At 32.8% G+C, this 26,024-nt stretch overlaps 1 protein-coding gene across 1 annotated transcript; it reads right to left on the minus strand.

The window, feature by feature from the left end:
- PIK3CA (phosphatidylinositol-4,5-bisphosphate 3-kinase catalytic subunit alpha) lies at positions 1-25,719 on the minus strand (the record flags this gene model as incomplete). Its single annotated transcript, XM_084231816.1, has 20 exons — positions 1-271; positions 1,075-1,226; positions 1,317-1,434; positions 1,989-2,159; positions 5,684-5,762; positions 6,956-7,077; positions 7,587-7,693; positions 9,480-9,651; positions 11,148-11,251; positions 11,456-11,620; positions 11,954-12,035; positions 13,293-13,417; positions 17,339-17,473; positions 17,561-17,713; positions 18,197-18,302; positions 19,993-20,078; positions 20,815-21,060; positions 22,785-23,035; positions 24,259-24,468; positions 25,368-25,719. The coding sequence occupies 20 exons, from the start codon at positions 25,717-25,719 to the stop codon at positions 1-3; spliced, it is 3,207 nt and encodes a 1,068-aa protein (XP_084087942.1).
- Positions 25,720-26,024: the final 305 nt, after the last annotated feature.

Here is a 26,024-nt window from a genome sequence, read left to right on the forward strand (position 1 = left end):
TCAGTTCAAAGCATGCTGCTTAATTGTGTGGAAGATCCAATCCATTTTTGTTGTCCAGCCACCATGATGTGCATCATTCATTTGTTTCATGAAATATTCCAAAGCCTCTTGCTCAGTTTTATCTAAAGCTAGGGTCTTTCGAATGTATGCAATATCATCAAAAGATTGTAGTTCTGGCATTCCAGAGCCAAGCATCATTGAGAAAAGATTTATGAAGAGATTGGCGTGCTGCCGAATAGCTAGATAAGCCTTGTAACACATTTCCTGAAACCTACAATTAATAAGAACAGTTTGGTCAGTATGGAGCAACTGGCATTAACACCTTCAGGTCTCTGCTCAGTAGTCACATCATTACAGGCCTTCTTGGACAAACTTAGAAAAACAGTAGTCTTCTCATTCCCCTTAGCAATACTTCTATTCCTTTTGCCCCGCACTACCAAGTTGTTCTGGGAGTCAGTAAGGACTTTATTTACTGCTTTATCACCAGCACCTGAAACAATGCCTGATATAAAAGGAATTTAGTAAGGATTTATTGAAAATACAAATTGCTCCATATTAAAGCCTTTAGGGTTTAGGCTGGGGCCAAGATACTGAGTCACAGATGAAACAAGACTTATGACAGGTTTCAAAAATACTTTAAGGTTTAGGATGCACTAATGATAAAGCATAGTGGTAAGAGAAATTATGTTTGAAAATGGTAATTATAGCTCATTGAATTCCTTAAATCGTAAAAGCAAGAAGTACTGCTTTAAGTGCTACATATTATTTGTTATTATTGTAAAGTGGTGAAGGTGGAGTCCAATTATTTAAAAACCAGTAAATAAAAACTTTTAAAGTATTATGAAGTTTAAGGATAACGTTTTAGGCCCTAGTTCACTCAATGAATTAAATTTGGTTTTGTTTCTATTTTCCTTCATAGTATTACACAATAAATAAAATAAAAATATTTAAATATTTAGTTGATGCTAACAAGTTAATATGACATCTATTATTGTAAATTGCTTCATAAATATCAATTGTCTTTGAAGAGCAGCGAGAATTCTTTATTTTGTGCCTTTGCTTTCTTAAGCTTACCTCTCAAATTCTCTAGTCTTTGTGCATTCCTGGGCTCCTTTACTAATCACTATTAAGAAATCTTGTGTCAAAACAAATGGCACACGTTCTCGTTTGTAACCAAATTTTTTCTTCTTGTGATCCAGAAAGTGTCCGAAATCTATATGAAACAGCTTTCAAAAATATGAAATTATGTCAGTTTGACAATGCAGAAATACAATAAATTAAAAAATGCAAACATTTAAAAAGGAGAAAACTATTACTTGTCCATCATCTTTAACCATGATGTTACTATTGTGACGATCTCCAATTCCCAAAATGAAGGTAGCGACACAATATCCAGCACATGAACGTGTAAATAGGTCAATGGCAGCATCATATCTACGAAGAAGAAACAAACACCATAGCCAGAGTGAACTACAGAGTGATCCAGCTTCAACTGGGACAAGATCGTCAGTTTTTATTTAAACAATGAAAACAACCACTGGATTAGAGCAGGGTGTAATTATGTTAAAAAATCTGAGGAAACTTGTGACTCTGAAGTTTCCAAGGTTTCTAAGGAAATTTCAAATATTCTCTAACCAAAGCATAATTCTTATAGTGAAAAAATTACTTATGTCATTAAAATGAATTTTTTATAATCATTTCAACAATGAATTAGAAGTAAAGTTCTGTATGTGCAATGCTAATTTTGAGAAAAAGAATAGCAATAGGAGAAAACACATTTTAGATACAAAAGTTGGAGGTACAGATTTTTCCAAGTTATAAGCAATTCTGATCATTTAAACACAATAATCTCATTTCAAAGTTGACATTTTTCGAAGCAAAGTACAATTGTTTTCTGTGATCTAACTCACAGAAGTATATATAACCATTCAAAGATTTTTCTAACAAAAATTTAGATTAACATGGGAAGTAAAGAACAATAAACTCACATTTCTCCTTTGTTCTTGTCTTTGAGCCATTGATGTAGTGTGTGGCTGTTGAACTGCAGTGCGCCTTTGAGGCCGCCTTTGCACTGAATTTGCATAATAGTGTGAGAATTTCTCACCACCTCAATAAGTCCCACACAGTCTCCAATTGACAGACAACCATAAGGTAACATTCTAAAAAAGGATCAGGACATTTGCAATTAAATAATAGGATCCTAAAATAGTAAATATTTTAATAGGCTAACATGGGGATATTCTATGTGTAAATTTGTCATCATGACCTTTACTCTCAATTTTAATTTTCTTTTATTACAGTATAACAAACATTCCTAGAAAAATCCTCAAATTATTTGCCATCATTTGCCATAACCTTCAATTAAGAAAGCACTTAATTGTACATCAGAAAACCATTAAGAAAATTATAAATTAATTATAAAATTAAAATTTTATAAACATTTTTGACTGGGTAAATTTAAAGATGCTTAATTAAAATTTAAAAAATACTTGAGGGCAGTAAATCTAAATTTTTGTTCTCAGGTCTCCTTTAGACTCCTAAAATAAAAGGATTCCAAAAACTTTTATTTATGTGAGTTGCATCTTCTGATAGTAGAAATTAAAATGGAGAAAAATATTTATCAATTCATCTTAAGATCACAAAATACATAGCATTATAAATAACACCTTTTATGAAGCAAAAATTCTAAAAGAAAACTTAGTGAGAACAGTGACATGTTTCCAGTCTTTCAAATTTCTTTAATGTCTCATTCAATACTACTGAGCTGGATTTTCATATATACTTGTTTATTCAGGGAAATGCAATGCTTTAATTGAAGTACATGAGAAAATCTGGCTTCACACAGATACGTAGTTGGAAAAAGATAGCTGCAGTTATTTTTCTTTGATATTATTCAAAAACTTGATGAGATAGTTTCTCAAGTTGCAATATGGACTCTGAAACCGTGTCAATAAACTTTTCATACTGTTACTTTAAAATTCTTTTGTCTGTCTTGCCTCTGAATGGAATTTGTGTCCATATGTGACTTTATAATATTCTGCTTTGGTCATTTGGAAGATATTAGCAATGAGTTATGGAGACTTCATTATACCAAATAAATTCGATCATAATTATTAATATCACGACTGATCTCATCAGAAATATTTAAATTTGGGGTAAGCTATTATGCTCACAGCAGTAAATATAAGGCTTTCAAAAATTTAAGTTTTTCTTTAAAGCTCAAATTTGATCACTGACAACAAATACTATCAGTTGTTTATTCTGTAAGTAAATATGGTGTTTCATGAAAAAAGCAGTAGTTCGGTTTACAACTCAAATAACCTAGAAATGCTTTTCCTTGACACAACCATCATACTTTGGTAAGCAGCAGGCAAATTTTATGGGTACTTCCCATAAAATTATCACATAGAATAGTAGAAAGGTACTCAAGGGTGGAGATGTAAGGATTTAGAGACAATGAAAAAAACCACCCAACATTCCAATTGGTACCTTAGAACCACAGAATGCTATTTTTTGCTGTTCTCTTAAGTGACTGTCCATTTTGTCACCATTCCTTTAAGTTCCTACAAGAATAATAGCCTGTACTAATTTTCATTTTCTCACTTAATTCCTAGTAACCTAACTTAGTAGCCTACCAATCTACTAAGTTACCTCTTCTTAAAGCTAACCAATGACTCATCAAATCCAAGGGCTTCCCCATAGTCTCTATGGTCTCAAACATAGCCAGAAGCACCTGAGAATTTGAACTGTGACTCTTTCCCTGTTTTGGGTTCTGTGAGTACTTATTCTGGTCCTCCTAACTCATTTTGACAATTTCTCTATTGTAATCCTTTTTCCTATCCCTTGGTAATTACAGGAATTTTTTAAGGTTGTACTCCTGCTCATTCTTACTTTACATTTTAATTTTATTGTTTAACGTTGAACATCTTCATAAAGAGTCACCCAGTCACTCAGTTCTACAAGTTATGTTGTAAAACAATAACATCCACCACCAAACATAGCTATAATAATGAATCTAAGTTTTGACAGGTGTAAATAAAAATGCTATGGTTTTAATGAAATTTACTTATTAACCTTTTAATAATTTTTTTACTTAAATTTACTTAAGTTCAAAGAAAAATATTTAGAAAATATTATAAGACTTAAAAATTTTCCAAAGATCTAACTACTTTTCTGTGACCTAACTGTGCTTTTTTTGTAGTTGCAAATTTACAATTTAAATATTTATGACTAGCAGCAATACAGTTAAATCCTTTTCTTTCCTCAGTCTAGTTCTGCATTCCTCTTATGTACTTTACTTCCCTAGGGGTTGTCGTAGTAATGGCTTGTGGGTATCTCATGAACAGGAATTACACCAAAAAAGGTGACTGACTCACATTACACTGTTTCTGGAAAGCAGTGGGGATTAAGCAAAGAATCAGAAATTAAGAACTGAAGCTGATGACTTAATTTTATGCCTTTGCAGGTTACTTAACACTCCATTTTTCTTCTTTGCAATTAAAGAACACTACTATTTGTTACCAAAACAATCTTATACATTAGCTACTCTTTTTTTTTTTTTAAATATTTATTTATTTATTTATTTATACAAGCACTGGGTAGTCAGAAGCGTGGGAGGGTGAGAGAATTCGCCAGAGCCAGAGGGGAGAGCAGAGCAGGCAGACTGACGAAATATACTGCTGAGGGGAGCAGCGGATGGCAGGAGAGGTCTGTGCGCCATGTGGGACCCTGGCCTGGCAGCCGGGGATCGAACTGGAGCTGCAGAGGCTGCGGGCAGCTTCGCAGCCCAGTGCTCAACCACTGCGCTACCAGGGAGGCCCTACATTAGCTACTCTTAATATATGAAAAGCATTCAAATAACCCCTATCTACCCTGTTATTTCAGCCAGAGTTGACTCCTAGGCCCACTTATAGATGCAAGTATTTATAGAGAGGGTGGCCTTTGTCTGAATGACTCTGGATTAGCAAAGAGATGAGTAAATCCAGGAAACACTATTAGAAAGAATGACTAGGAGAAAACAAAGCATAAAAGAAAACTTGAAGGTAATACTGATAATTGTAGAAAGTTGGGCAGAAACCAATGGGATGGCAAAAACTTTAAGATTAAAAGCTTTTATAAATTTTGTGGTAAAGTGGATTAGAAATAAAAGGATTGATTTATAAACTTTTTAAATTATTTTTTACATCATTGTTCATTTTAAACAATATTTGCCGCCCCCCCTTGCCCAGGTGTAGTCCCCATAGAATTTTCATCACCAATGCACCCATGCACCATCATCAATGAAACTTTCTTTTAAACTCTTAATTTCTGAGTGAAAACAGAGGCCTTCTGTGTGTCTTAGGTCCTGTTTCTAATAGTGACACTCCAGTTGCTGAGTCTATTAGCTTATTAGAGATAGCTCTTCTTCCCTAGCTGAATCTCATTAGCTATTCTTTTCCTTTTTAATTGAAGTAATGTTGGTTAACTTTATTGTCTATAGGTTGGAAGTATATGTCATTAGCTATACTAAGCCAAGAAAAAAGACTAATGAAAGTACCACAGTGTAATCAACTAATGTTAACTAATAGTCCATATATTTCTTCATAGGTATAAGTGGCTATATGCTTTATGTAAGTAATGTTTACTAATAGTTTACTTTTTCAGAATGATTTTCAATATACATGTTGCTTTACTGGTTACTTACCGAAGATCAAGACCTTGGTTTTGCCAGATGTTTTCCATAATGCGAATAATCTGAAGAGTTAGCATATCTTGCCGTAAATCTGAAATTCAAAAAGTATCCACCACTTAATGCCACAAATGCAAATTTTGGGTATCATGTCATCACACTGTTTTAAAATGGAAAATAAAATAAAGCTATAGTCTTTAAACCATTTCTAAAATAGCTGCATAAACAAATCTGTATATCAATGTAGATAAACTAGCATATATTTTACAAATGTTTCAAATCAAAATATTTAAAGTACAGATGGTCCCTGACTTATGGTTTGGCTTGAAATTTTTTTGACTTTGTATATTGCGAAAGTGGTCCGTGTTCAATAGAAATTGTAACTTTGAATTTTGATCATTTGCTGGCCTAGCAATAATTAGTATGATACTTTCTTTTAATGCTGGGCAGGAGCAGTTCACAGTTCCTGGTCAGCTATGCCATGTAATTCAAAAAATTACATAAGATATTTAATACTTTATTATAAAATAGACTTTGTTAAAATGATTTTGTCCAACTATAGGATAATGTAATGTTCCAAACATGTTTAAGATAGGTTAGGTTAAGCTATGATGTTTAGTATGTTAGGTCTATTAAATACATTTTCTATTTATGACAATTTTGATTTATAATAGGCTTTTAGGGGTGTAGCCCTACTGTAAGTTGCAAAAGATCTGTACTTAATTTTCTGAATCTTTGAATTTGAACGTTTATATCATAATACTAGGATAAACAGAATTCAGTGCTGAAATGTCATTTCCTAGTGGGAACCCATCTATGATCCTCCCACGTTCCCCAAGTCTGTTTTCCAGTGTGTTGGGACTTTTTCTACATGGTTCCTTTGTAGACTACATTTTTCCTTTGAACCATCATTATAATTTTATTTTTGTAAGTATCTGCTTAGGGTCTCCTTTTTTCCTTACTAGACTATAAGCTTTAAGAGTACAAAGGTTTGGTTTTACTGATTCTTAAAGCCCCATGGGCTAGCACATCAGTTATGTATGGAATGAAAGGATACTTCCACAGCTAAACAAATGATAGAACTGATTCAGGTTTTCTGATTCTAAACCTACTACTTCTTTTCTTTTTAATAATTATATGTGCACGTCGTAAAGACAGACATTTACTAAATATTATATATTTTACCACATGTATATTCCTTAAATGGTTTTCAAAGTTCATAAATATTCAGCATATAAAAAGACACCTAAATTCATGCATCACAAGTTCATTAATACTCTTCCTTACCATCACCATTTTTAAAGATGATCTCATTGTTCTGAAAGAGTAACTCTGACATGATGTCTGGGTTCTCCCAGTTCAACCACAATGGCCTTTTTGCAGAGGACATAATTCGACACTCTTCAAGCCTTTAAGACAGTTAAAAACTTTACTAGGCACCTTAGCTTTGTGAATCCTTTTACCCTCAAATTTATTAAAAATACATACAGTGTAGTTGTTTGAAGTTTTATAAAATTTAAAACTTTCTTTTCAATTATAAATCATAATTCATTTCTAAGAGAATAAAGAAAAATTAAACATTAAGCTTAAAATTTTTTTATATAACTACATGAACCTTCAATACAGTGACACATTATTAGTTTTACAGATATTATATTCCATTTCTTATCCTTTATACAGAAATTCTGGCCATAGAAAGTTTTAAAGGCTATCATTAAAGTAGTAAAAATTGATTCTGAATAAATGCAGATCTGAATTGAAAATCTAATACTCTTACTTTTCAGGTAGGAGAATGGGAGAGGTGAGCATTTATAAATGAGTATTTTAACTATAACGGACATTTTCACTTTTCCTAAGATTTTCTCCAGAAAGGTACTTGCTTAAATACATCAGTAAAACTTCCAATTAGGTACTTTACCTGAGATTTCCAAGTTGGTGAGCAGGATTCAGAGGAGACAGAAAGCCCTGCAGAGCATCCATGAAATCTGGTCGCCTCATTTGCTCAACTAAAAACTTCATTTGTACCTGATAAATAAACATACTCATGGTTAGAAACTGATTTCATAAAAGGTAAAAAAACTAACTGCTAATCTTGTTTAGACACTAGAACTTCAGTGCTGCAGAATCTTTGAATCCATACCCTGGATTGGCTGCATTCTAATTAGAGTAATACATTTCATGTTGCAAATTAATCTACTGGATCCTACCCAAACTGATACGAAAATTCCAGCTTACAAGGAATGCCTTTATTTACAAATTTAATGTCAATTTCTTTCTTACCTCAGTTATACTATAATATATGCTGTTCTTTTGAGACAGTTTAGTCTCTTATTCACAATTCTAGCATCAGAAAAAGTACAATTATTTTCTTTTTTTTTTTATTTTATTTATTTATTTTTTTATTTTATTTTTTTTTATAAATTTTATTGTTATATTCCCCATACAATTGCAGCCCCCCATTCTGACCCCAATCCCTCCCCTCCCGCCCCCGCCCCCCTAAAAGTGTCTCTGGTTCATAGTTTTTTGTTGATTTTGATTTTCACTTTCTTATAGTTATTCATTTTCCTGGTCCCTTATTTAAGTTTTCTAGATTCCTGCTATGAGTGAGACCATCCGGTATTTTTCTTTTTCTTTTTGGCTTATTTCGCTGAGCATGATCCCTTCCAGCGCCATCCATGTTGCAGCAAATTAAACTGGTCCAACCACTGTGGAAAGCTGTGTGGAGATTTCTGGACCTACTAAACATAGAGCTTCCATATGACCCAGCAATTCCACTCCTAGGTATTTACCCAAAGGACACAGAAACATCAATTCCAAAGAACACCTGCACCCCTATGTTTATAGCAGTACTGTTTACAATAGCTAAGCTTTGGAAACAACCCAAATGCCCAAAAATAGATGACTGGATCAAGAAGATGTGGTACATATATACCATGGAATATTACTCAGCATTCAAAAAAGATAAACACAATTATTTTCTATTAATCTATATTTGGATTTATATACTACCACTTCAAGAAAATCAAATCAGTCACATACAGTAAGACATTTAGATTAATACAGTAATTTTAATTTTTTTTCTTCAAGTTATATTAATGAAGATGTTGGAAAATTCATTCAGTACTGTTAATTTATAATGTACATTCTTTGGGATACCTAATAAACTTGGATTTTTTTTTCCATTTCACTATATGAAAAGAATGATCTCACTTTTTACTATTGGATGGGTGGACTGAATAAAGAATATAAAGTAGGAAAAGGTCATGAAAAATCTTTACTCATATTCTTCAGTTAGACTAAGCTGGCCTGCTATACTGCAACAATTATACTGTAGCTTAGGATGTATGATATATATTCATTGTCTAAGAGTCCATTTTAAACTTAGAAATGCAAAAACATTTCTTTCCACTTATTTTCAGGGTCATCATAAAATGATAAATGACAGAGTAAGGAAAAAATTCATTAAAAAATTTATGTTTATCTAAAACAGAAAGGAAGGGGATGAAGAGGGAACTAATATTTACTGTGTACCCTCCAAGTTGTAATGACTGTGACAGGTGCATATCTCATGTAATTTAATCCTCACAACAATCCAATGAAGAAATTCTTACTTCCATAATACAGATGAGGAAAATATCAAGAGACTAAATAATGTGTCTAAATTTACAGTGCTAAGTAGCAGTCAACGCTTTCTCAGATCCAAATCCTGATCTTGATTTTAAGGCCCATGATGTACATATGTACTGCGCTCTCAAAGAATCCACCACTGTTGCAATGAAATGTCTCAAAAACAAACTAAAGAGTCACAAACCTTTTGTGTTTCATCCTTTTTCTCTTGTTTGAGAATGTCAGTTAAGTTAATGAGCTTTTCCATAGCTTCAACTTGTCTGTTCAGGTGCTTCAGGTACATCCCACATGCACGACAATAAGACTCCAAAAGCAGGCCAAATCTCTGACTAACTGTCTTATTATGCATCTCAGATCTAAAGGAACATTGAAAGATAAAAAAATAAGTGTGCATGTACACATGTGTGTGTATGTGAGTGTGTGTATAAAATCATTTTTAAGAAAATTGTTTTCGGGCCTCCCCTGGTGGCGCAGCGCTTGAGTGCTGGGCTGCGAAGCTGCCCACAGCCTCTGCAGCGCCAGTTCTATCCTCAGCTGCTGGCAAGGGTCCCACATGGTGCGCAGACCTCTCCTGCCGCGCCCGCTGCTCCCCTCAGCAGTGTATTTTGTCAGTCTGCTTGTTCTGTTCCCCGCTCTGGCTCTGGTGAATTCTCTCACCCTCCCGCACTTCTGACTGTCCCCAGTGCTTATATAAATAAATAAATCTTTAAAAAAAAAAAAAAGAAAAGAAAATTGTTTTCTAATTCAGTGAATGTTAGAATCATGCTACTAATAAAATGATTTAAAACCTATCATTTAGAAGTAAAACAAGCAGGAGTTTAGGTACGTCCTGGAAATATCAATTTAATAAAATAGCTTTTAGGTTTATTTCAAGTACTTTTCATTTACTAAAATGAAATGTGAAAAAAAGGAAATTAGGTACAAAAACAATAAGATAAAGAGGGAGGGACTGAAGAGCTCAGTGAGTACTATTTTACTTTTCTGGCATCCTAGCCCCTTTTCTATATTCTTTCTCTTTGAATTATAGCAATTTTAAACCAAGTTTCAAGATCCAGTTTCAACTGAGTTTAACATTTAAAAATAAGATTAATTAAAAATCTGTTTCTGTGCTTCCCCTGGTGGCGCAGGCGGTTGAGTGCCGCACTGTGAAGCTGTCCACAGTCTCTGCAGCACTGGTTCGATCCCCGCTGATTGGCGAAGGTCCCACATGGCGCGCAGACCTCTCCTGACACACCCGCTGCTCCTCTCAGCAGTGTATTTCGTCAGTCTGCCTGTTCTGTTCCCCACTCTGTCTCTGGTGAATCCGCTCACCCTCCTACACATCTGGACTGTACCCCGGTTCTTGTATAAATAAATAAATCTTTAAAAAAAAAATCTGTTTCTACACATAGAAAAATGTGTATGACTTGTTGACCTCTAACATTGAGTATGAGATAGAGCATATTATTCTTTTGGCTTGTTTTCTAGCAAGAAACTTGGGATTTTGTGTTTATTGCTCTGAATTCCAAAGTAAAGACTTTTTTCTCTTTTATTTTGGCACATTTTAATCCCTTTATAGAGTAAAGCCAATGATAACATTATTTGGACCTAAAAAACTTTATTTAAGGTAGAATCAAAAAATCTTTAAAAATAATTTGGTATCACTCTTGTGTATATTTAGTTAGAATTTTACTGCTTATTTAATATTAAAGAGAAGTAGTTGAGGGGAAGCTTGTCACTGGTAGACTATACTTCTAGTATGGAAAACTTTCAGAAAGACAACAGTGTGTAAGTAATGCATATTTACCCATATGCTAAAAAAACCCAAGTAATATATAGCTGAAGAATATAACAGGAAAATAATTTGACTTACTTTAAATGCCAAAAGAAAAAGTGTCCAATCCTTTGATTAGTCAATGCTTTCTTAAGTAAAAATCTCACAAGCAGGTTATCCAAATACTGTTCATATTTCAGGACCTATGCGATTAAAAACAAATAAACATTAAAAAAAAATCCTCTATCTTAGAGTCAGTTTCTGCATGGCTGGATTTAAAGAAAGTTTCTAAGAAAGAAAGTAGATACTGATAATAAAACTAATTTGTAAAAAGAGAACATAGCCAGTAAAGTAGTATATTTTGAATTTAGAATATAACACTATTTTCTCATTACACATTACTTTACCTGTACTAGTTGAATTAGGTACTGAGAAAGTTTGTCATCTGTTAAATATTTTTCCAAGCATCGAACAGCAAAACCTCGAACCATAGGATCTGGGTAATTGCAGTCCAGCAGTTCCATAGCCTGTTCAGGTTTGATTGGAGGCCAATCCTTTACCAAGCAGTACATCTGTAAATAATAAAGAAATAAATCATATTTAAAAAGCAAAGAGTACTAAACTAACCCTTCAAGATAGCATGTCTTAATTTTTTATTTTAAAATTTGTTTAGGTAAAAGTACCCTCACCCTTATGAATTCAGTTCTTAAAATTGTCAGTTCTAATTAGTTAATCAGAGGAAGTGGTGTGAATGGTATTTTTCTTCACTATAGTACGATTATTAATCACTTTAAAACACAGTCTATTTTAGCTTTTGTATTTAGATAGACTTTGAGAGGAAACAACTTGAGCAACATTCCCAACTCTGTGCAACAGTTATTCAGTAATCTCAAACATGCATTTACCTGAGCTACTTCATCTCTAGAATTCCACTTAACGGACAAAAGCAATTTGGGTAGAATTTCAGGGATAGTTACACAATAGTGCCTGTGTGGAAAAGACAAAATAAAAAACATTCTTGCATGTTATCCAAAAGGCCCAGATATCTAAAAATTCAATTATGCAATCTTCAGAAATTTTGAAACACTTTTAAAATTTCTTACCATAACTAGCTGCCTTTAAAATCAAATGAAATCAGTGTTTAATATTATAGTGTGTAACACTATAGTTGTACATATAAATAAATATATACTCACACAATTATAATGGCAAGGAAGACAAAAGGAAAATCCAAATGGAGGACAGGTACTTAGGAAAAATACTGAACTTATTTTATAACAGTACACAACTCCCATTACTCACCTATTTATGCAACATGAATCATAAGAAGACTCACCAATTTTACTGGACAAAATTGGTGCTAATGGACAGCAACTGCTTTGTTAATAAATCAGTGTACATTTACCTAGTGATAGGCTAATGTCTTCTTATGAGAAATAAGTCATTATACTATTACTTTGAGGAAGGTCAGAAAAAATGAAAAATCAGAAGGAACTCCTAAAAATATATAGACCAACCAAAATGATCTAAAACCACTGAGGGTTTTTTTGACCTTTAACTTATTTAAAGAAATATTTTAGATTAGAAAAATGTGGACTATGTACATAATGGAATACTACTCAGCTGTAAGAAAGAAGAACTCTCGCCATGCATGACAACATGAATGGAACAGGAGGGGATTATGCTAAGCAAAATAAAGTAAGTCAGAAGGAGAAAGACATATACCCTACGGCTTTACTTATATGTGGAATCCAGGGAAACAAAACAAATGGTGAGATAAAACCAAACCAATAACAAATCCTAAAAAATTGACCGGAACTGAGGCTACAAGAGGGCACGGTGGAGGGAGGGTGGAACACAGGGCATAAGGGGCTATGGTGGAAGACTCTGTGGGTGCCTTGGTGGTGGCTGTGGAGGGAGGACTTGCCTCTGAAGAGTTTCCTATGCCTCTGGATCACACATAATATTGTAAACCAACGTTATCTCAATTATAAAAAGAAAACCCCTTTAAAAAGTCATATCAGTGATCTAAAAAAAGTGTTCAGTGTTCAAAGTTAGAACCAATGCAACATGATTTTCCAGAGATATTGATTTAAAGTTAGTTTTAAAAAGGATAATATAATAAAAAGTCATGTAAATTATGCTTTATTTAATTTAATAGATATGATAGAAATAAGACAAAACAGCCCAAGTCAGTTTTTTCTTCTATAACAGAAGAAACAGAATTTCTCTGTTAAAACTTACCTGTGGCTCCACAGAAAATCTTTCTCTTGCTCAGTGATTTCAGATAGAGGATCTCGTGTACAAATTGCTCGGAGTTGTTCTTTATCGTTTTCTCTTAATTCATTGTCTCTAGCTAGTCTGTTACTCTGTAAAATACAGTAATATTTTACATAGTTTTCTTTGCCAATATTTCCCCCCTTGTATTCATGAATGATCTACAAAAAAAGAACATTGTCAATAAATTTTACACTGCTTGTTAACCATTGTGAAACAGCTTATTCTCATAGTAAGCTTTTATTTTAAGTCAGTACTTCTAGGTCAAATACAATAACTTACTTGCTTAATATTGTTACCAATCAGAGAATGTAACTACCAAGGCAAAGGAACACACCTCTGCAGCTGCAATGTCAGGGATAAGACCAGATTGGAACCAAACAAAGACAATACAAATAAAGAAAATGTAGACCAATCTCTCTAAAGAACACAGAGGCAAGATCAGACTGGGAATCTAATAAGTATTAGTGCATAATTAACTTCTACACCTAATGAGATCTACCTAGTGTTAATAGGCCAATGTTTCTGGAATAACAAAATAATAAAGTAAAAATGCAAATTCTTTGCCTGAATATATCTATATAATCACTACAGGGCTTTCAAATTTAAGAAGTGAAAATAAATAAGGGGAAAAAAAGAGGCAAAACAGTCCCATTGAAACATCGTGCATTCAAACATTAGGAAACTAAAAAGAAACACCATAACTTTTTGTATAACTTCAAGATTCCAAGTACTGTATTTATTCCTTCAAATATGGAAATCTTACTACATAATAAATAATTACAAATGCATATTATTGTACTATAACAACAAATACATACTCCTTAGAATGGCTAAAAATGAAAGCAAACACCCATACTACTTGGTTTTTAGACATTTATAAATATTGCTAATTTATTCAATTGCATAAGGAAACTATTGGCACATATTCATTCACAAGTCTTTATTAAAAGAGGGATAATGTGCCTCTCAGTCTTACTGTTAGGTTCATAAACAGTAAAGTATCTTGCACTAATAGGGCCTCTATTATGGTGGGACATTAAACGAACAAATAAAAATAATGGAGAATGATCTACTCTGGGTGTTGTGACAAAGAATGGCTTCGTTAGGCCTATGAGAAGGTAATATTTAATTTGTGATCCGAATGTCCAGAAAGAACCATTCACCCTAAGATTAGAGAAAAACTCCTGCAGATGAAGGAAACAGTGAAAGTGCCTCAAGGAGAAAATGAATTTGGTGCAAAGGAGGAATAGGAAGAGAAACCTGAATGCCAACAGGTGAGGGACAGTACTGACAAGAGATGGCGTGTGCAGCAGTTACAACCTGCAGGTCAGGCTAGAGGTTTCGACTTTATTTTCAGTGAAATCTATTTTAAAGGTTGAATTCCAAGATTTAACTTATGCTTCACAAAGATTTTTCTGGGTGCTCTATGGAAAGCAGACCAGTTAAGAGGACATTGTAATAGTCCAGGTAAGAGATAATAAATACTTAACTTTCCACTCATCAGGAAGTTAGTAGCTTTTATCATTTGGATCCAATGGAACTCTTAATTCCTTTATATTATTTAATAATTTTGTTATATTATTTAATATAATTTGAGGAGAATAAAGTGATGGTAAAAAATAAATTTATAGACATATTAAGAATTTAAACATACAAAATCATATTCATAATCCCAAATGGGCAATAGCCTTGAGTACAACTAACTCAACTGCTAGATGCTTGCTCATCAACTGTCATGCATAAATCTGGAACATTCCATGTTACATATATTGATGCTAGATTTCAAATACAAATCAAGTAAGTTCTAGCTTGCATAGTCAAAATGCAACATTTTTGAAATTTCATGGCTCATAATTTTATTGAACAGAAGGCAGTTACTTTCTTTGCTTTATAATTATAAAACACACCTTTTTCATATTTAAGGAGCAGGTTTATTAGGAAAAGGGACAGAAGAATAAAAGACACTTGCATAGATACAAGCAGGCAGAAAGTGCTACCACCTATTTTTATACTTACAGGTATCAATCAGAATAATCAACCCAAGGAATTAAAAATTTCTTTATATCACTTTTTTCCTTTCAACTCATCTTTGTATTATGACTGCCTGCTACATTTAAGACTGAAAGATGATGTAATAGTGATGATATTTTTCATTATTGTGTCCTTCGTCCAGGCTATTTTAGCCTATTTATCATATTATTTTGGTTGGTTTTTTTTTTTTTTAAGCAGTTGGAATTGATGAGTAATGATGAAATAGTAAAATGTTTTAACATATAACAAAAATAAGATCTCATAATATATCTCAGATTTATAAAAGGTTTCAGTAGACACACTAGTAAAGAATTCTGTTACAAAAATAATAGGTTTTCCTATTTCTTTGGAAGAAAAATTTTTCCAAGGAGGGATAAAACCATACAATATCAATCCTTTAGAGAACTGCTCAAAATAGAAACTCAAAAGCTAAAAGTGACTCCAACAGACCTGGTGGAAAACTGAGTTCAGTGACTGAATATATGATTAAAATAGTAGATAAATGAGTTTTCAAATGACTTGACCTTGGTAATTCAGTTAGTTTATAAGTATAACCAAATTGGGCAGGGTTATGGATATTTCATGGGAATGCACATCAGTATTTCAATTCCAGTTCCAAACTTAAAGAATTCCAGAATGATGGAAATATGAGGCTTAATATTTATTAATTAAATAGTGACCCTAGATATATTAAATTCCTTAAGTCTATTTCCTAACTGGTAAAATAGGGACTATAATAGCACCTCCCCTCATAGAGACTACTTTTAAGTTAAATGCAAAAATTGACTGATAAGGCATTTGGTACACAATAAGCAATTGATAAATATTAGCAATATTTATCATCAAGGATTAAACTTAGAGAATAGTTGCCATATTTTAAGAGAGAGAATCCCTTTCTAATGTCTAAAAATGTACTTCTTGTATCTGACAAAATTCAATAATGATTTTAAGTAGAAAGGACATAGGCAAAAAGTTTGTACTTATTCAGTTTACAAAAGGAACTAGTAAATGCCTTCCTGAGAACACAGTTGTAAACTAATAAAGTTCCTGAATGTAGGATTCCAGACTGCCTCTGGGTGATGCTGTTATTGTTACCAGGTGAGGCATATTTCAGGATCTCTTAGCCCCATATTCACTGGTTGGTCTATTTATAACCTATAATCAGGTGAAAAAAAAAGTGATATATTTGGAAACTGGTGAAAGAGACACCAAAGAACAAAAATAGCTGCTTCTTTTAGCACCACACCTTTGCCCTTGAGAAATAAAGGAGAGTTAATGGTCCTTGAATCCAGTTATAGTGTGGTTCCAAAGTTATGACCAAGATCAGATAACTAGATCAATATTTAAATTATACACACTCACAGAGACACACACTATTTTCTAGGGGGATATGGACTATGGTAGTGAAGTTATTTCCTCCGCTTCCAAGCTCCCTACCACATACTTGTGCTTAGGTTTCAACCTCAAGGTTATTATCTCATAGAGGCTTTTTCTAAACTTAAAATATGTTACCTCTCCGCCGCCACCCCCCCCCTCAATCTTTACTCATTCTTGGCAGACTATTATTTTTTAAACTTCATGATACACCATGATTTATAATCTTTTATTTATGTTTTTACCAGTTTAATGTTTACTTTCATCATGGAACTGCATACTCAATGGAGTTTCTTTAGGTCACAATTCTATTACCTCCTAACTGTCATACATTCTATACATACTATATACAGAGAGTCAATGTTCAATAAATATTTGTTAAATGAAGGCAGGCTAGGACTCTAAATAAACTAAGAACAGAAACTGCCTCAGTAAAAGTATCAGCATATTAGTATATGGAGAATTTTACTATATTGCGATACTGGCCTAGTGACCATAGTTTCTATGCTTGTGCAACCGAAACACATAACATCTTTTCCATACAAACAGTATGTACCCGAATCTACTGATTGTGATACTTAAGTAAATGCAGTGAAGTGCCTTACCAGTACTGCATGGGAATAACTAAATCCTGCTTCTCGGGATACAGACCAATTGGCATGCTCTTCAATCACTGACATATCTGGAAACTTTACCACACTGCTGAACCAGTCAAACTCCAACTCTAAGCATGGAGTTTCCTAAGAGATGAAAGAGAAGTTACTATAAACATTGTGTTTCACTGTCAATAAAAAAATATCTAATTTATGATAGCAAAAAAAGCTCACTTTATTTGGATTTGATCCAGTAACACCAATGGGATTCAGCAAATCTTCTAATCCATGAGGTACTGGCCAAAGATTCAAAGCCATTTTTCCAGATACCAGAGTATCTGTGTAATCAAACAAGTTTATATTTCCCCAGGCCAATGGACAGTGTTCCTTTAAAAAAAGCAGAAAAATATTTACTACTTTATGGATTAAATTATAAAATATATTTCAAAACACTTATCTTCCACAGGAAGAATTGAACTATAATGATACCTATAACAAGACATTAATTTTTCAAAGTATAAGTACTTTCTTTTTTGTCATTGAAATTACATGTATTTTCTCGAGTTATAAGTAGAAAATATTTACTAAAGCAAGACATATTTGCATATAGCCATGTAATAGATAATTTGCATGTAGAGACTTTGCATGTTTCAAAATTGTATCAATATGAACTCAGAACAAACTCATCATCTTTAAATTCCAGAAGCTCTCCCAAAGCATTCTTTTAGGATACATTTATTCATTAAAATTTAAAAGATGTTTGATTAATTTTTATTAAATAAAAAATCTACTTCTTGATAAACATTTCATCAGCAGTATAGTTAGAATTTTTTAGAGGTAAATATAATTGTCCTTTCCAAAATACTTTACCTCTTTAGCACCCTTTCGGCCTTTAACAGAACAAATAGAAAGGCAAAGTCGAGCAGCACGAGGAAGATCAGGAATGTATATATCATAATTCAGCCATTCATTCCACCTATGTAGAAGTTTAAAGTAAAAAAAAAATTACCAAAAATATAAATGACTTCTACCAATCATTCAGAAGAAGATAATTCAAACAAAAAATAGGCCAGAGAGTGGCATACTTTGTAAGATCATATCCAAATTGCAAATAAATATGAAAAAATAGTCAATATTGTTTGTCATCCAGAAAACAAAATCTCATGAAAATATTACTATCTAAAAGAATGGCAAAAACGACGAAGATTGATGATATCAAGGGGTGTTAAGGATATGCAGTAATAGAAAATCTCATACACTGCTAGTGGAGGTAAAATTTGTTACAATTGGGAAAGCATAATCTTCTAATACTTAACCTATGACACAGCTCTACCTCTAAGTATAAAGCCACAAAAATGTGTGAATTTGGGCACAGAATGTTTTCTAGTTTAATGTTATATATTATTTATTTATTCACTTACATTGTCATTAATTTTTGGACAGTGTTTGATATCTCCCCTCAGATGTAGTCCCTGTAATTCTCTCACCACCTAGCACCCATTATCCATCACCACCAAATGTCCAACAGAACAGATAAATTATAGCATATTCACATAATAGAAAACTAGATAGGAAATTAATACCAGTTAATTATACTATAAATGAAATATTAAAATTTTCATAAGGAAATTCACTTTTGGATGATTCACTGCTATTTCTGGTAGTCTATAAAGTCCATCTTTAATACTAATTTGAGTTTCCTTAAAATATTATTGCTATTATATTTAGGATAAGAGTCTTATTTCCAAGTGACTCTACAGCGAAAGGAAAAGAAATAGCTAGATGGCAGCTGTTGGATAGCAAATAATAATTTAAGAGGCTCCCAATAATTTTCCTTCCCCTTAAGAAATTGATTTATTCCCAAAGACTCTTTTTTTTTTTTTTAAAGAGGCATGTATTATTTATTTATTTGTTTGTTTGTTTGTTTGTTTGTTCATACATGCACTGAGTACAGTCAGAAGCATGGGAGGGTGAGAGAATTCACCAGAGCCAGAGTAGGGAGCAGAGCAGGCAGAAGGACCGAAGTACACTGCTGAGGGGAGCAGCGGGCGGCAGGAGAGGTCTGCACGCCATGTAGGACCCTCCTCCGGTGGCCGGGGAGCAGCCGGGGATGGAACCGGCGCCGCAGAGCTCACGGGCAGCTTCGCAACCCAGCGCGCAACTGCTGCGCCACCAGGGAGGCCCTATTCCCAAAGACTCTTTATTTGAATGTCATAAATATCTATTCTTGGGAGTGATGTGAAGGAAACTGCCTCAGAGTAGCCACTGGAGTTGTTTGCAAATCATCTCAATGCAAAAGGTAATGGAGATAAGGAAGAATAAAATGCTAGGTTTATGGTTCTGATGTATCAGCACAAAATTTCTATGGTATTCTATTCTCTCTTTGATACAGCAGGAAAAGAGAATTATAACCATATTCTGTCCTCTTTTTGATACAATGGAAAGAGAAAATCAGAAAAATTCTTCTAATAAAATTTGAGAGAGAAACAATAAAGTAATCTGTGATTGCTCTGCATGTGACAGAAAGTCTTTATGTTCTATATGTAAATGTCTAGTAATTCACATGACTTGAATAAAACTAATGATGTGAAACATACCAGTTTTATAGATTACACTGCTAAACACTAGAATGACTTTTGGAAATATAAATTCATATACTTCCTTACCTGGGATTAGAACAAGGTACTCTTTGAGTGTTCACATTATCACATAATGGTTCTCCTCCATGGTAGATACCTGTTCTAACATAGATCTAAAAAAAATAAAATAAAACAAAGCATGTGTATACAATACACACACACACACAGACACATACAATAGAAACAATATTAAATAATATCAAAATAATGTAACTGATATGAGAATCAACGAAGAGTTTCCTTCAGCCATAGCTTTTCTGGTTTCCTTTCCATATATATATATTTAGTAATTTAATACTGATAATAGATTCTTTACCAAAATTTGCTGGTTTCAGCGGGTATTTAACTACTAAAAATTACATAGGCACACAATCCCTTTAGTGAGGTATATCATTCAGAGTTTTTCATGTTTTGGTACATATACTAAATGTGTACATATACTAAATATTACTTAATATTGGTACATATACTAAATATTACTTAATACTCTTAGCAGATGGAACAGCACTCCATAAAGACATTAAGCATTAATATTCCTCCAACAAAAGATGTGCATATTTACACTAAGTAGGATAAAGGTTATAAAAAAATTCATTTCAGGTTGCACCAGGTTTTGCTGCCAAATGAATTCTGTAAAACGTATGGTTTTAAAGGCTTAGGAATATGGTATTAGAATTTCTAGAATACTAGAATTACAAAGGGTTGTAAACTATGTAACAGCTAAGGTAGATGGGTGTTTTTCTAGTCATCTGAAAACATACTGCAGGTCACCAGATTATTATTAGTTCAATAAAAAAGTTTACATAAAATAATTTATATCAAATAGTAAGTATCAACATTTGGCTTTACCTTGTCAATGTCTCGAATATTTACATTCACATAGGTTGCACAAAGAATTTTTATTCTGAGTGCACTATTTATAACCCAAAGGGATTTTGTAGATGTTTCTCCATTCATATATGGTGTAGCTGTGGAGATGCGTCTGGAATAGGATGGCATTGTAAAACAGTCCATGGGCAATTGAGAGTAAAGGCTTTCTTTAGCCATCAGCATCAAATTGGGCATTCTCCCAAGCATTATACAGCTTCTTATGTACTGTAAAAGATTAAGGGGGATGATAAGCCATTTCTTATAAGATTTTTCATATCAGAAGCAACATCTTAAGAGTATTGTGAGAGGATTTACATCCTAATCTGCAAAAGTGATAAATATCAACCATTATAGACCCAAGTTCTTAGTAGCTGCCATATTTATAACATGTAAAATACAAACATTTCGGGGTTAGGTTATAGCGCAGGCTCAAACAAGGATCAGAGGCTAGTTGTTGTGACAACACTGTGTTAAATAAAAGGTAACATAATTTAATAATTTTTAAAGTAATACTGATGTTCAACCCAAGGATTATTGGCAACTTGCTCTTCTGTCCTAACATTTCCTGAGAAAAATCTGTCTTGTTGAAAAATAAAAATACCCCTCAGAATGACAAAATTTTTGGACATATAGTAAAATACATTAGTCTGAACTTTGAAATGGAAGTTTGAATAGAGATCTTTAATAGAAATATACTATGTACATATTAAAATAGCTTATTTTCTTATCATTAATCCCTACTGTACTGAAAGAAATCTGAAGTCCACAACCATGTATTAATGTGGTTGTAAATCAGTAATTGGCATATGATTGATACAAATATAGTTGCTTCTTACAGGTATTTATTTTATGAACAGAAATAGAGAGCAGGGTACTATTAATATTACAATAATATAATATTAATAATACTATTAATACAATAATTAATAATTAATAATACTATTAATACAATAATATAACATTAATAATACTATTAATATTACATCTTTAAAAAAAGATTTATTTATTTATTTATTCATACAAGCACTGGGTACAGTCAGAAGCGCGGGAGGGTGAGAGAATTCACCAGAGCCAGAATGGGGAACAGAACTGGCAGACTGATGAAGTACACTGCTGAGGGGAGCAGTGGGCGGCAGGAGAAGTCTGCGCGTCATGTGGGACCCTCACCCGGTGGCTGGGGATCGAACCTGCAGTGCAAAGGCTGCAGGCAGCTTCGCAACCCAGCGCTCAACTGCTGCACCACCGGCGAGGCCCAATATTACATGTTAATTAACAGCAAATAATGGATATTTGGAAAAGTCTGCTTTAATTCCTAGTAGTGCCATTATTTGAGAGGAGATAAAAATCATGAAATACCCCACATTTTTAGATTAGTGTTAGCTGCCAACATTTTTTTTTTTAACAAGGGGCACATTTACTTTATAGCTCATGTGGCATATCCAAAGGAATAGAATAAACTCCTTTTTAAAAAATATTAAGGTACACAACATGTCTGCTGGGCAAGTTTCATATTATTTTAAATTCTTATTGACCAATAAAAGTATTTCCACTATAGAAATGGTACTACCTAGAAAAAGCACATGATACATTTTATGCATATAGAAACCTGAAACACTATTATATCTTACCTCATGGCACAATTAAGTAATCACCAAATCATCACTGCAAAATTGTTACAACTGCGAAAATGTTATATAGCTTAGCCACAAGTATATAATTCTGTCCCCAAATTTAGTTACATAAAACCTAAAGGAAGAGAGCATCTATTCTCTCAAATTAAATCATCAGTCTCTTAAACTAAATAATTATTGTACAAAAAGAAACTAATGAATACTATTTACTAATACTTAATTTTTAAGAAGTATGCTTCAAAAATAGATACTAGTCCCCAGTGTGATTACATATTAAACTTAAACTTAATGTTTTTGAAACTGAAACTTGTTACTCACCTTATACTGACTCAGAGGGTATTTTTCTAAGAAGTATTCATCACATCCACATACTTTTAAAATATACTTGCCCTGATATTCTAAAACACAAAGTTTTAGTTGTTCAGATGACAGCAACATACTTCGAGTTTTTTTCCTGATTGCTTCAGCAATTACTTGTTCTGGTACACAGTCATGGTTGATTTTCAGAGTATACTTCTGCTTGTCATTATTTGGAGAAACTATTACCCAAATCACCACTATTATTTGTCCTATAATAGGAAAACATCATTAGACGTATTCACCATTAGATTTAATTTTTCAAGAGACAAATTTCAAAAAGTATGCACAGTCATTACTCTTAACCATAATCAGAAATGACTCATAATACTCAATCAAGTTAATACAGGTAAATATCAGGTAGAAACAGTAACTCTTCAAATCCGATAGGGCTGTTAGACCCTGTCTAAATTTCATGTCTAATGGCAAGCACACAAATTGTATGCTAATTTACATTTTAACTACGTGACATACTTCATGAAGATTTGACCCCTGTAAAGAGTGACTCATGATAGTATCAAAGGTCAACAGAACCTAAAATAGAAGAATTTTTGGTATCTCTGGGAAAGAATCCTCTATCTAAAAGAAAAACACTGAATCAAATTAATAAAAATGTTGGAGGCAGGGAAAGAAGATGCATTATCTAATTCTTTACTTTTAAAATTACTAAGCCAGGGAATTAAAAAGATGATGAAAATGAAAAGATTAAAACTGTGGTAGAGTGATCTGGGTGTTCACAATACAATTCTTTCAATTTTTCTGTATACAGGAATATTTTTATAAAGCATTAAAAAATATGCTAGAGTAGAAAAGAATTCCAGACAAAGATTTTATGTTATATTGCATTAAACTACTTTGAATAATGTTTGTGAAAGAGTAACAAGATACCTTTCAACAGAATTTTACATATAATCTTGTGAGAGTCAACCTATTTGAACTGAAACGTTTACTTTGTTATCCTCAAAAACAGGTATTTATCTGATACAATGGTATTTTTATTTCCAAATCAAAACATGTATATGTTCTTATGTTCACTTAATTTTAGAAGCTGATACATTGTCAAAAGTCAACCTATACATTATTACTCATCTTGATTTGACCTAGTTACTGCACTTAACATCATGATTAGGAACACTGTTTCCATTTATATCATATAATAACAAGAATGTATAAAGTTTTATAAATTGTTTCTATTTAATTTGGTTTTATTTATAAAAATAATCAGTTAATTCTGTAATAATGAATTTCATACTCAAAGTTCTTCAGTTTTATTTGAAGATAAATAACTGACCAAGGTATTAGCACCGTGTGCATAAAAGTGATTCAATCAATAAATATATATTGTAAACAAGCTGTATACTTGGTACTGAATTGTATACTTACCATCTAGGCAGGATAAAGATTGTACAGAAGTGTACACTGACAATTTTCTTACCTTTATCTAATTTATTATATATGTGCTTTGGCAGTTCTGGTGAAGATTCTACATTTGGAGGATAGACATACATTGCTCTACTATGAGGTGAATTGAGATCTCTAAGATCCACAGCTTCTTTACAAACATTAAGAATATTTCTTCGGAAGTCCTGTACTTCTGGATCTTTAACCATATCAAATTCACACACTGGCATGCCGATGGCAAAACCTTTAAAAAATTATATAAAGAATATATCATTTCTATTAAACATACAGTATGAACATGTTCCTTATAGGAAACTTGGCTGATTGAGAAGGTTACAATAAAGAAGTTTCTCTGGTTTAAAAAAATTTTGATGAATATATATAGTAAGAGTTGACAAGGACCCATTATTTTAATATACAAAATATAGTATATTTATTTATTGGTTTAGAGCAAAGGCAAAAACATTATCCATAATTTTTTTAAGAATAAATAAACAAACCTAGGTTATAACAAATAAATCTAAGTAGTTCTACAAATGATACTTAAAGAAAACATTATAAAACCAAGGCATTAAAAAAAAGTCTCTGAGCCCAATAATCAAAAATACTATAGATCTATAATGATTTTTATTTAGAAAACTAAGATTACAACAGGATGGAGCTAGAAGGGAATATTCTCAGTGAAATAAACCAGAAAGAAAAAGAAAACTACCTAATGGTTTCACTTAAAGAGGAATATAGGGGAATCAAAGAAGGGATCAGAAAAAAAAAAAACAAATTAAAAACCAAAATTAACAGGCAACTATAAATCAGAGACATTCTGCAGGGGGGTGCGGGGAGGGAGAGGGATCAAAACAGGAGAGGGAAGATCACAAGGGACTACGGTGATGGTGCACGGGTGAACTGGTGGTGGGAATTTTATGGAGACTACACCAGAGAGGAGAAAGCAAATATTGTACAAAAATGAACAATTATATAAAATAAAGATAAATAAATAAATCATAAAAATAAAAATAAAAGAAAGCTAAGATTACAGAGGTAATTTAACTGGTTCAAAGAAAACTATTTTAGTAATGAGATGATAAAATTTCATACTGTTTGAATTTATAAGAGGACAATGCCATTTAGTTGAAAATACCATACCAATTTCTCGATTGAGGATCTTTTCTTCACGGTTGCCTACTGGTTCAATTACTTTTAAAAAGGGTTGAAAAAGTCGAAGGTCACAAAGTCGTCTTGTTTCATCGAAAAATTCTTCCCTTTCTGCTTCTTGGGTAACACTTACGAAAATGTAAGAAGATTCATCTTGAAGAAGTTGATGGAGAGGATATTTTCTTGCCTCTTTAAATAGTTCATGCTTTATAGTTATTAATGTAGCCTCACGGAGGCATTCTAAAGTCACTATCATTCCATTTGGTAGTAAACATTCTACTAGGATTCTTGGGGGCATCAAGTGGATGCCCCACAGTTCACCTGATGATGGTCTTGGAGGCATTGTTCCAATCTTTTACAAGTTTTTCACATAAAACTACTTGAAAGAATTAGATGTGTGGCTATCCCAAAGCAGAAATCTAAAACAAAGAAGAGAAACATAGGTTATGGGAAACAGCTACATTAAGGTGCTACATGGCATTACAATTGCAAAAATTCATTTTCTATAGTTTGAATTGATTAAAGTGGTAACTGATCTTAAATATTTTGATGAAGGGTAGTGTCCCAAACCATGTTGAAAAAATTGATACCAAAGTAATTAGAAAACCACCTTATTTAAATTAAACTTAACAAAAACATTTTATTTGA

The sequence above is a fragment of the Talpa europaea genome (genome assembly GCF_964194135.1).
Source record: "Talpa europaea genome assembly, chromosome: 4".
NCBI lineage: Eukaryota > Metazoa > Chordata > Mammalia > Eulipotyphla > Talpidae > Talpa > Talpa europaea.